Source organism: Nycticebus coucang, chromosome 3, assembly GCF_027406575.1.
Source record: "Nycticebus coucang isolate mNycCou1 chromosome 3, mNycCou1.pri, whole genome shotgun sequence".
NCBI classification, from domain to species: domain Eukaryota; kingdom Metazoa; phylum Chordata; class Mammalia; order Primates; family Lorisidae; genus Nycticebus; species Nycticebus coucang.
Window position 1 is genome coordinate 147,965,492 of NC_069782.1, and position 13,118 is coordinate 147,978,609.

Consider the following 13,118-nt stretch of genomic DNA (forward strand, 5'->3'; position numbering starts at 1 on the left):
GGGGCTTGGCTCAGGGCAGGGCTACAAGAGGGCTTGTCAGTGTGCAAATGTGTGTGTTGACCCTAGCTGGAGAAAGGAGTGAGGATGGATTCCGACTGGCCACCAGCCGGTGAGTTGTGCACCCTCAGATGTCTATTTCTTTGTCTGTGATTTGGGCCCAGTGAAGTCTTTCTCAAAGAGTCATTCTGAGGATTAAATGAGGTCATGTTCAAGTGGTGCCTGGCCTGGCAGGTGCCCAATGTACATTCATTCTACACCTTGGAGTTTGAGGCCTTTGCCATCTGCAGAGACTTGGGAGGAGGGGGCTGGTGAGGACAGAATGAGCAGAGGGCAGAGAAAGGGATCCTGTCTTCTTCCTTCTCCCACCAGCTCCCTCTCCTGCTTCTTGGTCACCAGGAGCAGGGTCCTGGTCCCACCCTCAGAGGTGAGCCCACTTGCTCACAAGGGCTACAAGCTCAGCTTTCACCAGGTCTGCACAGATGACAGTTAAGAATCCCCGGATCTGGGGTGGCGCCTGTGGCTCAGTGAGTAGGGCGCCGGCCCCATATACCGAGGGTGGTGGGTTCAAACCCAGTCCCGGCTGAACTGCAACAAAAAAATAGCCGGGCGTTGTGGCGGGCGCCTGTAGTCCCAGCTGCTCGGGAGGCTGAGGCAAGAGAATCACATAAGCCCAAGAGCTGGAGGTTGCTGTGAGCCGTGTGATGCCACGGCACTCTACCGAGGGCAGTAAAGTGAGACTCTGTCTCTACAAAAAAAAAACAAAAAAAGAATCCCCGGATCTGCCTGCATGCCGTCTCCTGTCCTTGCTTTCAGGAAGGGCCGACTGTCCCCACTTCACTGCCGAGGATGCAGACAGGGCAGGGAGCTTGCTCAGGCTTGCACGGACTGCAGGGCAGGGCACAGGACCAAAGCAAGGTGGGGAGCTGGCTGGACTGGCCTGGGGAGGCCTGATCCCAGCTGTACCCATCACCCCTGCGTTTGCTGGTGCCAATGAGGGGTCTTGTCCTGCCCAGGCCCATCCTGGGAGGGTTAGAGACTGGTGGGGGCTGCACAGCCACCTAGAACAGGGAGTGGCAGAGTGGGCCTAGGCCCCACCCAGGATCATGAATATGGGTAAATACTTAAAATCTTGAGATACTGGAAGGCCCAAAGGGCTATGTGACCATTGGCGAGTCACTGACACATGGTAGCTAAGGACCATTTTGGGGGCTGGCATGGGTGATGGCCACATAGCACAGAGGCACCCCCAGGTCCAAGGATTAAGCACTACTGGGCTCAGGGACACTCAGGCACAAAGTTGACCCACTGTGGTTTGCACACCTGAGTGCTCTGCTGTCTGCCCACCATCCATGGGGGGACGGGGCGCCTGCACGCACACCTCACTCAACTCCGCATGCCCTCACTCAGTGTGTGTCCATTCCGCGTGCACGTCCACTGTGTATGTGCTCCATGTGCTCACTGCACAGCATGTTCTTTGGGCGTGTTCATGAGCATCACGGAGGACAGGGGCAGGACGAGCCCTCCAGGAGTCCTTCCTGCCAGCCCTGAGAAACGCATCCTCCAAGAATCTGGGGTCACGAGGAGGGAGAAGGAGTTACCCAAGATGAGTGGAAATGGAAGTCTGTGTCCCCCAACATCTGGCCTCCAGTTGGGGAAGGGGACTTTCCACAGAAAACAAAAGGACAAATGAAGGCAGTGAGGGTTGGAGGGCTCATTAAGGTACGGCTGGTGGCTGCCATAGGGAACGCTGTGGTTTGGCCTGGGGGCTGGAGACCTGGCACCATGAGGGCTGCACTGCAGTGAGAAACGCTATGTGGAGAGGAGCAGGGGTGCCCAGTGGGGTGGGGCTGGGGGAGCCCAGGACATGTTGCTGTGGGGTGTGGCAGGGCGCAGTGCTGTATAGGGCACTCTCAGGTTTTGGGGCCAGCGGGGAGGAAATGTGTGTCTTGGGCCCTCCCCACTCTCTCCCAGACCAGGGGGCTTGTGGACAGGCTCACTGGGGAGTGGCACAGCCCCGGAACCTGGGCTAGCACCACCAGCAGTTCAGCCCACATCTTTTTCCCCATCTCTGCAGGGGGCGGAGGAAAGCGCAAAGGGAAAAGCAAGAAGTGGAAGGAAATCCTGAAGTTCCCTCACATTAGCCAGTGTGAAGACCTCCGGAGGGCCATAGGTAAGCTGTCCCCCGGGGAGTGCAGAGCTGGTTCACTGTGGAGCCTTCTGGCTGTGAGTCAAATAGCAGTCATTTGACACAGTAAGGCACTCCAGGCGGGCTCTCCGGGCTGACACATCTGCTGATTGATGTAGAAAAATAACCAGCACTCGCTGAATACTTGGTGTGTGCTGGGCAGATTATCTTCTCCTAGTTACCCTTTGAGGAGGGCGCTGTTATTTTACTCTTTACTTTTGAGATGGGGAAACTAAGGCACAGAGTGGTTCTGTAACTGGCCAAAGTTACGCAGCTTATGGGTCAGGCCAATGCCAAGCTCCACTCTCTACCCTTCCGTCCTAGAAACTGGGGTTTCTGTCCTTGAGAAGCAGGCCCAGGTTTGGGAGCTGGAAGGGGGATGGTGAGCATCAGGGCTCCCCTTCTCCCTCACTGGGGGTATCTGCAGCACCCCTCACCCAGGAGCCATCCATCTCGGTGGCACAGCTGGGTCCCCTTATCTAGCACCCATACACCAGGCACCTCCCACAGCAGCAGGGGGCTTGTCTTCCATTGGTATCTGGCACAGCCAAAGATACCAGTGCATCTGTCTTCAGCCCACTCAGGACGTGGCTGTGGAGAGGAGGCTGGGGTGACTGGGCGAGGCTCCTGGGGGTAGGTATGCTAGGGGTCCTCTGTTCTGGGTGGCACTGGCCCTTCTCCCCGTGTGCCTCTTCTGCTCGTTACTGTTGGAGGCAGGACAGGCTGAGCATGTCCTTGAAGACTCTGATCCATGAAGACAGGATATAGGATTCTCTGTTCCCCAGAACTCCATAGGCCCAGCTGTTCTGGGCACTTTTCTCCAGGGCTTTGGGTGAGCTGTCCCGTCCTTGTCATGGAATACGAAGCCACTTGTGTCTGTTGTGTTTAGCTTTCCTGAGCGGCTTCTCCATGTGGCCAGGCTGGGGTGGGACTTATAGGCCATCACAGCCTTGCTTAGTCCTGGCCCTGGCCACTTGGTCCACCCCAGATACTCTGGGAGCTCTGGCAGAGCAGGCGGCAGCGGTTTACCCTGTACACCCCATGGTGGCCTGTGTGGAAGATTCACCTCCCTGGTGTTTGTGAAAGGAAGCGCAGCCACCTGTGCCCCACCCATCTATAGCGATGTGAGTTGGCAAAGAAAGGTAGGGTGCTGGAGGACAGGGAGAACACCCCAAAGGCCCTCCTCTGTCCTTAGAGTCCCTGTCGGATGAGTCCGCATGGAGTGGGACTGTGGGATCAGCGACTCTCAATCCAGCCAGACTGGGGTCCAAGGCTCACCCTCTCTACTGGCCACGTGACAATTTACTAACTCTCACTGAGCCTCAGTTTCCCCCTGGCTTACAGGAGGAGCACAGTAGGTGTTAGTTGGATGCAGGAATGAAGGAAAGCCTGGAGGAGGAGGTGTGAGTTAGGGAACGCTGCACTTTAGGGGGTGTTTCCGGTAAATACAAGAGCATGGAGACTACTGTATAGAATGTCCAGATTAGATCAACCTGAATAGTTTACTTTGATTCACATGTTTCTTTAAAATTTAAAATAGGAAAATAGGTTATATAGGACTTCCAGTTCCAGATAAGAGGGAGTAGATGTTTTGTTCCCTGTCCTTCCCACTGAGGACAGAAACCCTGGACGTTATGTATAAAACAAACAAGGAGATTCTGAAAGCTGAAGAAAAGAAAGCAGCCTGGCTGGGGACTTCAGGACAAGAGGATGACAGCACAGTGAGCTCCCTAGGTTTCCTTTTCTCCTCCCTTGTATCCTAGAGTAGATGCTGGGGAAACTCAGCAGATCTAAAAAAAGTCCCTTCCCCCGCACCCTCCCAAAGCGTGTTTTCTCCAGCCAGAGGCCCTGGAGAGGGGCAACTGAGCTGAAATAGGAAGGTGTTGACACAGCCGCTACTCCAGAACTGTCTGTCGCATCTCTGCTGCCGTTTACACCCACAATGAAAACACCCACTTTCTTTCTTCTTAACCTCTGTCTTAGCTTGGGCTGCCGTAACAAACTACCACAGACTGGGTGGCTTAAACAGCAGACATTTATTTCTCGTGGTTTTGGAAGCTGAGGACATCCGAGATGCAGGTGCTGGCAGATCTGGTGTCCGAGGAGGGTTCACTTCTGGTTTGCAGAAGGCCGTCTTCTTTGATCCTTGCATGGTGGGAAGAGAAAGGAAGCGAACTATCTCCTTTCTCTTTATCAGGGCACCAGTCCCATTCACGGGGACTCTGCCTTCATGACCAAATCACTTCCAATAACCCTCATATTGGGGCATAGGTTTCAGTGAGGAGTTTGCAGGTGGAGCACAAACATTCAGTCCATAGCAACCTGGTTTTAGATTCCAAGCCCTGGTACACCCTGGCTCTCCACTTCTCTCCTTCTGGGAATCTCTTCTGAGACTTTGAGGTGAACTAGCCCTGCCAAGGCCCAATGCCCCTCCCAGGCTTCTCCTTCCAAATCAACACGCTCAGATCCCCTTGCTTGAGCCCGCCTCCCCAGAGCTTCCCAGTGTTGCCCCAGGAGCACCTGAGTGTCCCTCCCCTTCCAGTCTGCCAGGCCCCAGCCTGTTCATCTCTGGCTTGGGGGACCCAGGAACACAGGATGCAGCTCTGAGTGTTTCTCCATGCGTGGACCCCAGCCCAATGGCCCCATCCCCTCCTGTACCTCTGTGTCCATCAGCCAGGCTCTCAGCCGGGCCCACTCCCCTGGAATGTGTGGGGAATGCACGTGCCAGTGTGTGGGAACAGCTAGACATGTTGAAAAGACTGCATGTGTGAGAGCCGTCTGGGAGAGGTGGGGAGGAAGGGAAGGTAGGTGAGAACCCAGGGCCGCAGCCCAGGCCGCCTGTTTTATAGCCTGTCGCCAAGGTCTTCGCCAGGCCTCTGCTGGGGTCCTGCTCAAAGGCTTTCTTAAATAAAACTCCCATTTCTTTCCTAGACCAATACACAAACCAAACAGTGGCCAGTGCTGCGTTTATTTTTCTTGTGGGTACACAAGCACACTTTCTGAAGCCCTTTGGGAGGATGTCCCGGGGCAGGCTTTGTGCCACGATGACACAGCCCCTTGGGGGGTAGATGGTGGGGTGGGATGGCTCTTGATCAGAGTGAAGGGCAGAACCCAGGAGGACCCCAGGACATCGTCCCCTCTGGGCTGTTCAGGACAGTGGCCAGTTAAGCCATGGCCTTCTCCTGCCATTGGACAGCCCTGGACAAATACAACCTGTCCCTACCCAGCAGTCAGGGTAACTTTGAAAAATGAAAACTGTACCCTGTGAATCATTCCCTTCCCCAAACTACCCCATCAGTTTTCTATCTCGTGTGGAATAAAATCCAGACACCTCAGGGGCAGCGCCTGTGGCTCAAAGGAGTAGGGCACTGGACCCATATGCCGGAGGTGGCGGGTTCAAACCCAGCCCCGGCCAAAAACTGCAAAATAAATAAATAAATAAAATAAAGTCCAGACACCTCAGCATGGCTTATAAACACTCTGCCTATCAGGTGAAGCCCGGGGACCCCTTGTCAGAATATGCTTTTATATGTAAAATAGAATACATAGGGTTGCAAAAGAAGCCAATTCTTTTCAAATATAATTATTAAAAATTTGTGGTATAAGAATATATGTGCTTCATTGTTAATTTTTTTTTTTTTTTTTTTTGAGACAAAGTCTCACTCTGTCACCCTGGGTAGAGTGCTGCGGTGTCATAACTCAACAGCAACCTCAAACTCCTGGGCTCAAGTGATCCTCTTGCCTCATCTTCCCCAGTAGCCGTTGACTACAGGCCCCCACCATGGACATTCAGCTAATTTTTCTATTTTTAGTAGAGACAGGGTCTTGCTCTTGCTCAGGCTCGTCTTGAACTCCTGAGATAAAGCAATTTTCTAGTCTTGGCCTCCCAGAGACCTAGGATTACAGGCATGAGCCACCACTCTGGCCTGTTGTTAATACTTTAAACAGGGTATAACAGCGGGTCCAACGGCTATTGTAATTCTGAATCTGTGGCAAGCCTGAGTGAGATTTTTCAGTATCTGCAGCAAGCATGATGTGAATGGATCTGAGGTTTCTGTCAGTGGCGGGTCCCAGGTGTCACTAACATCACTGTAGGTTGCTGCCTATGTTCATGCCTGGAGGAAGTGCCGAGTGTCAGGTAGTGGCCGGTGAACAGTAAGGTGACATTTTCCTCCTGCCCAGTCCATGGACGGTCTGGCCCATTCATGCCCTCCTGTTCCTGTGCTCTGAGAGCTGTCCCTCGACCTTTTCCCTCCTCCCTCCTCCTCCTCCTCTGGTCACAAGCTGTAGTGCTCACTTTTCTGTTCTTTGAACACCAAATGCTTGTCCCCAGCCTGGAGCCTGGACACCTGCTGTTCCCTCCACTTGGAACATTCTACCCCACAGTTTTCCAGGGTACTATTAGGTCTCAGCCCAAATATCATCTCCATAGAGAAGCCTTCTGAGAAGGAGCCGTCCCCTCCCTCTAATTGCATCCTTTCACACGGTGCTGTTTGTTTGATGTTCTTAGCGCATTCCTCCGTCTGAAGTCGTCTTCTGTTTCATTGACTTGGGTATTTTTCTGTCACCCACACTGGACTGGATGTTCTCATAGTGATGTGTCTTACCTGGTTTCTCCTAGAACAGTGCCTGGCACGTAACAGGGGCTCATTCAACACTGGGTGAAGGAAGGAATGAATGGGGTGAACTATTTGAAGTTAGGGCTCTTTCAAAAAACATTTGTGATGCGTTTGTCCTACCCAAATTTAACCTGAGCCTGTGGTTTAAACTTAAAGTGAATGAAGCCTTGCCTTAGGAGGCACTTGGGAAAGCGGCTACCTTCACTCCAGCCCCGCACTCCTGCTGTCCTCACCACATAGGTGAGGAGCTCGGCAGTCTTGTGACTCGGCCACGGTCTCGTAGTCACTAAGCGGGGAGGGTGCCCTAGTGGCTCCTGGCCCAGGCCAGGCTCCCCCAGAACTGTGGTGTGAGTTGTCACCACAGTCACAGACTCCTCAGCCTAAGGACCTAGAGAGCATCTTGTCTCACCACCCATTTCAGAGATGAATGAATAGGCTCCAGGGCAAGAGTGACCTTCCTGGGACAGTCTGGTCCCCTGGTTTCCAGCTACTGCTATCCCTGGCATCATATTGACTCCCGAATATTTTGTGCATCAGTACCAGCCAGTCCTCAAGGTGGGGAGAGTCATCACTTGCTTCAAGGGGGCAGAAGTACATGCCACCCATTTGTTTATTTGACAAATGTTTACTGAGCACTTACTGTGTGCCAGAGCTGATCTCTGCACCCTTGGAGATCATTCATAACTGAGCCTAAGGGATTGACTGAAATAAAGATGTGATAACACATCGAGAAAGTTCTGTGATGGTAAGAAACAGATTGCTGAGCGGGAGAGCAACGGTGGACTTCCCTGGAGGAAGCGGCATCGCTCCTGCCTCTCAGAGCATCCTTTTGTGTGAGTTTCCAGAGGACCTGGACCATGTCCTCTCCATCTGGGAATCTCCATTGCTGGCACCATGAGTGATGGATGGATGTTACTTCCTCCTTGGACTACAAACCAGAATTCTAATTGGCAGCCATGAGGATGAAGGCTGAGTCCTCGCCGCACACGTATGCTTCCAGTGCGATCCCAAGGCATGAGCTAACTGATTTTCAGCAGATCTGGCAGAGGGCAGATAGATTGTGAGAGCAGGAAGGAGTTCTCTAGTATCTGCTTGGTGAAACATCACTGACATTCTAAGTTAATAGGCTAATTGTTCGTGTAAGACAATTAGAGGAGCTAAAATCAAAGAAGTTCTCAGAAAGTCCGAAACTTGGGAGGCTGGAACGTCATCATGCAGATAAAAGATTGCTGAGGTCTGCAAACATTTCTCAGTGACGCAGAAAGGTCTGGTGGGCTAAAGTATGGCATTTCTATTTATTTAGGTTAGGCTCATTTCGTACTTTATTCTTTCATTAAAAAAAAGTCTGAGGGGGCTTGAGTGAAAGAGTTGATTATTCCACTGTTTGGCAATATTTCTGTAGGAAGTGTCCAAAAGCTATATAATAAATCAGGCACCCCTACCCCCACAGGCCTGACATTTATGAGGAGGCTGTTCACAGCAAGTAGCTGCCGCGTCTGGAGTGCCACCGCGGTGCCCTGGGCCCCTAGAGGATGGACGGGGGAGACTGAACAGCCTTGTGGGAGAGCCTGCTGCCAAAGCCTTAACTCTTTCCAGGAGCAGAAGCTCTGGGCTGTGGGAATTCCTAGAGGAAGACAGAGAATCTTAACATTAAAAAAAAAAAAATCATGAATCTCAGGCATGGGGGCAAAGAAAGAAAAACAAAACCCCCAAACAATGTAACTAGTCTAGCATTTGGTTATTCACCAATATTTCCTAGGTTCTTTATTATTTCTTTCTTTCTTTATTTTAATTTGTATATATTTTAGCTGGGATCTCACTATGTTGCCCACTCTGAAATTTAACTAGCTGCTGTCCCAGCCTTCTGATTGGCTGGGACTACTGGTGTGTGCCACTGCCCTCGCTGCCCGTGTACTTTAAACTGGAATTAGTGATGTCTAGTGGGAGGATCATTGCCCTCAAGGTCAAATAGTGGCACAGCTGTTCCCGGTCCTGTGACTTTAGGCAAGTGGCTTAATTTCTTTGGGTTGCAGTTTCTTTGTCCATAAACTAGAGACTCTAATACCAATCTCTAGAACCACTGGGAGGGCCAACAAAATATTGCACAAATGCCATAATTGCCTTTGCCATCTTCCTCCTTCTTACCATCATCATCATCATCATGGTGGTAGTTGTTTGAGGGTAGAGGTTGAGGATCCTTTGAGAAGGCTTAGAGTTTCCCAGCTGAATGGGCTCCACGTGATGCATGCGGCCAGCTGTTTCTGTGCTGATGTGAATTGGGTCTGATGTCCAGGGACCCTCGCCTGGAGTCATCTGAATCCTACTCTTCCTTGTGCACCCACCTCCAGCTTCCCCTCCTAGAAGCCCCCCCTGATTCCTGACGCCCACAGCCCTCCTTCCTCCCCCCTACTCCACAGCACCCTCAGGGAAGCTGGTAGCGTCATATTCTTCCCTGCCTCCTGTTCTGGCCTGGTGGGTTTCTCTAGGCTGCAGCCCAGAGTCCTAACAATGCTTACCCCTGAGGAAGGCATGGAAGTCAGAGGGGACATTAGCTGTATCTGTAAGGACATTTTAAAAAAAGACAATGAGTTGGCGTATTATTTGTGTAATTAAAAATTAAATGAATAAAGACGGATTAGCTGCCTAATTCTACAATGGGGAGAGAGAGCGGTGATGACACTGTTTTCTTCTTCCCTTTATGACTTTATGTCCCTTGATGAGGCTGTGGGGCCCCAAGAGGACAATCAGAGTCTCACATGTCTTTGTGACCCAGTCCCCTTCAGACCCGCTGGGCTGGCACATGAGGTCTTGATTTCATTGTCAGGGAAACCAAGTCTCTCTGCAGACGTCATTGCCGTCCTTGGGGTGATAAGGGCGCGTCACGTCCGTTGTTCTGCCACCTAGCCATGCTCTGATAAGGCACAGCATCTGCTCGTCCTTGGAGGGTGAGATAAATTTAGATGTGGCAGATTTGGAACATCAGGTGACCTGTTAGCAGCTGGAGCTCACGGAAGGGAGAGAGTGGCCTGGCCTATCTGCCTGTTCTTTTCTCGAGTTTTAGCCTCACCTCCCCAGTACCCCTGAAGGTGCGGGCCTGAGTTCAGATGCACAGAGGATGCCCAATGGTACTAGTCAGTGGGTTTCTCGTTCTGGAGGGATTTTACTGATGATCTGGAGTCGTGGCTTTCAAAGGCCTGTCTGCAGGGAGGTTGTGTGATCCAGACCAGGCTTCTACCTGACCAGTCTTATACATTTTATATTTGGGCTTCTGAGTAAGATTTTAATCCAGGGCTGAAAACAAGTTTGAAACCTACTATACTAGATCTGGTCTTCCGTTATCCAGATAAGTAAACTGAGTCCCAGAGAAATAAGTTCCTTGCCAAGGCCCCCGTGACCTGACTCTGAGATAGGCTTTTCCCCACTATGTTAGTTTCTTCAGACTGTCATGATAAAATACCAGAGCCCAGGTGGCTTAGACATGTATTGTCTCACATTTCTGGAGGCTGGAAGCCCACCATCAAGGTGTCAGCAGGTTTGGTTCTTCCTGAGGCTGCGAGGGAGACTCCCTTTGGCCTCCGGTGCTTTTGCCGGGAACCTTTGGTGTCCCTTGGCTTGTGGACAGGTCAGCCCTGTCTCTGCCTTCATCTTCACATGGCATTCTCCCTGTGCATTATCTGTCTCCCAATTTCCCCTTTTTATAAGACTGCTTTGTAAGTCATACCGGATTCAGGCCTGCCCTGATGACTGCATTTTAACTTGATTCTCTCTCAGTAAAGACCCTCTTTCCACATAAGGTCACATTCTGAGGTGCTGGGGGTTAGCACTTCAATGTAGCTTCTTTGAGGACACAATTGAACTCATTACCTATTCACCTTCTCACTGGTCTATGGAGTTCAAGGTGGAGGGACCAGAGGATGCCAACCCTCACCAGGTCTGAGGTGGGTCCCTCCTTCCCTCCCCACTCTGACTCAGAGTTCACTCCTGCAAGCCCAGGCTAGTCGCTTCCCCAGTGGGCTACAGGAACGTCTGTGGGAGGAATAATGGTTTCTCAAGCCATGCTGTGTGGTACTTTTTCAATCTCTCTTTTTGTTACTGTTTAAGTCATAGTGATTAGTAAATTATTTTGCTAAAAAAAATACAGAAAATTTTAAGGAAAGAGAGAAAGTCACCCCTAATTTCACCACTCAGGTATAGCCATAGTTAATGCTATCATGTAATTTCTTCTAGCTTTTTCCCTATACATATATATTATAGTTTTCTTATGTCTTAACATAATATCAAAAATAACACAGCATCAAACATTTTCCCACATCATTACAATTCTTCATACGTGTGATTTTTTTTCTATTTACACATATTTATTGGGTATCAGGATTTGGAGATTCATCAGTGAACAAAACACAAAACTTCCTGTTCTCATGGGCTGCCCTTCTCAGGGAGAATGAGTGTACCTAGGGCCCCCTGGACTTGCTGGCTTCTGTCACCCCAGCACAAGTCCAGGCCTCACATCTTTCCTGACCTATGCTATTTCCCATTGGTGGACTCTTCCTTTAAACTACCTTGAAAATAATCCTTTGCCCATAAGCCCAGTGTGAAACTGATTTTTAAAGGTTTCATCTCTACCATGTATCTAGTGTGTTCTTTTTTTTTTTTTTTTTGTAGAGACAGAGTCTCACTTTATGGCCCTCAGTATAGTGCCGTAGCCTCACACAGCTCACAGCAACCTCCAACTCCTGGGCCCAAGCGATTCTCTTGCCTCAGCCTCCCGAGTAGCTGGGACTACAGGCGCCTGCCACAATGCCCGGCTATTTTCTTTTTTGGTTGCAGTTTGGCCGGGGCCAGGTTTGAACCCGCCACCCTCAGTATATGGGGCCGGCGCCTTACCGACTGAGCCAAAGGCGCCGCCCATCTAGTGTGTTCTTTATGTTTCCCCCCTAGCTTTCACCATTACCATTAATATTCAGATGACCATCTTTGCACTTCATGGTGGTGTTTTGATCTATGGCTCAAAGGTAAGAAAGCCCACACTCTCTTTTTTCCTTTTTATTCTTAATTATTATGTACCCAGACTCTGGGTGCATAATAGCTGTACATTGGGTACAATGTACTCTGGGTGCATTGCATCTGTATACATGCAATGTTTTGATATCAGCTTACAATTACCAGAACACATTTAGCCAAACCTGAACAGCATGTACAGTGACCTCCCTCTGCTTCCTTCGCTTCCTCTGGAATGTTCTTCTGTTTCCAGTTATGCACTTGCATCTGCAGACTCCATTAACGTGAAATGGGATAGGGATGGACAAAGCAGATGTTTGGTGAGCGGCCTCTGCCCTGCGTGCCTGCCCTGACTCACGGCAGTCGGCAGGCATGAGAAGGGCTTTTCTGTCTGCTTTAAGGCCTGTCACTGAAAACAAGCTGGTTTATGTAGCAACGGGGACCTCAAACCAACAGAAGAGGCCAACCTGCACTAGTCTCAGCATGACAGTGTTCTGTCCCAACACTTTTAATGGTTTCTGCCCAGACACTATTTACAGAATTTATTCCCCAGGGCTCGGTCCATGTAGCAGTACCTTGGCAGTGGAGTCCAGCAAAGCTGCCACTTCTGTGTCCCCTCTGAGTCTGCCTCAGTATATTAAACACCCCTTGTTCTGAGCAGCTCAGAGCAAGGACCTGGGGGTGGCGGTGAGAGGAGAGAAAGACTGTGGGTAGGTGGATATTTGAAGCCAATATGAACTTTTCAAATTAAAAACAAAACCCCCAACAACCAAATCACAACAACAAAATTACCTCCTTAAGAGCTCCTGGGGGCATGAGCTACTGTTGGCTTCTAGCTGTGGCCTTTTCCAGCCGGTGGTAGAAAGGAAAATGTAAAAATTCAGAAACATTTTGATTGCTGTTTTTCTTTTTTTTTTTTTATATTTCACAGTCGTGCTGCCTTTGCACCACCTTTAAAAATTATTTTTTTAACTTATTTTTAGTTCTCTTTCTCATTACAGAAATGATACATGTTCATGGATGAAATTTCAAAAATATAATTTAAGAAGAAGAAAACAGAAATTGCCCATGAATTAACCACCATTTATGTTTTGGTCTGCAGCCCTCTCATATTGTGTTCTGCTTACAGAGAAAGAGTCATGCCAGCCTCCACAATCACCTGTTCCTTATCCAGAAGTCAGATTTCATTCCAAATGGAAATATGGGTGCAGAATCCCTGCTGGAGTAGGGGGCAGAAGACACAGGTTCTGAGCTGCTCCATTGATCCTGTGGCCTTGGAAAAGTCACTCTACCTTGATTTGCTCATCTTTAAAATG

General features: G+C 50.1%; 1 protein-coding gene across 4 annotated transcripts in view; it reads left to right on the plus strand.

The window, feature by feature from the left end:
• Positions 1 to 13,118, plus strand: part of GRK5 (G protein-coupled receptor kinase 5) — a 231,835-nt gene that overhangs the window by 109,063 nt on the left and 109,654 nt on the right. For 3 of the 4 annotated variants that reach the window (XM_053583858.1, XM_053583859.1, XM_053583861.1), the window contains exon 2: positions 2,075 to 2,170. The exons of the other annotated variant lie outside the window; for it this stretch is intronic. In XM_053583858.1, the coding sequence (XP_053439833.1) occupies positions 2,075 to 2,170 (96 nt within the window). The remainder of the gene's footprint in view (positions 1 to 2,074; positions 2,171 to 13,118) is intronic. 4 annotated transcript variants of the gene reach the window in all.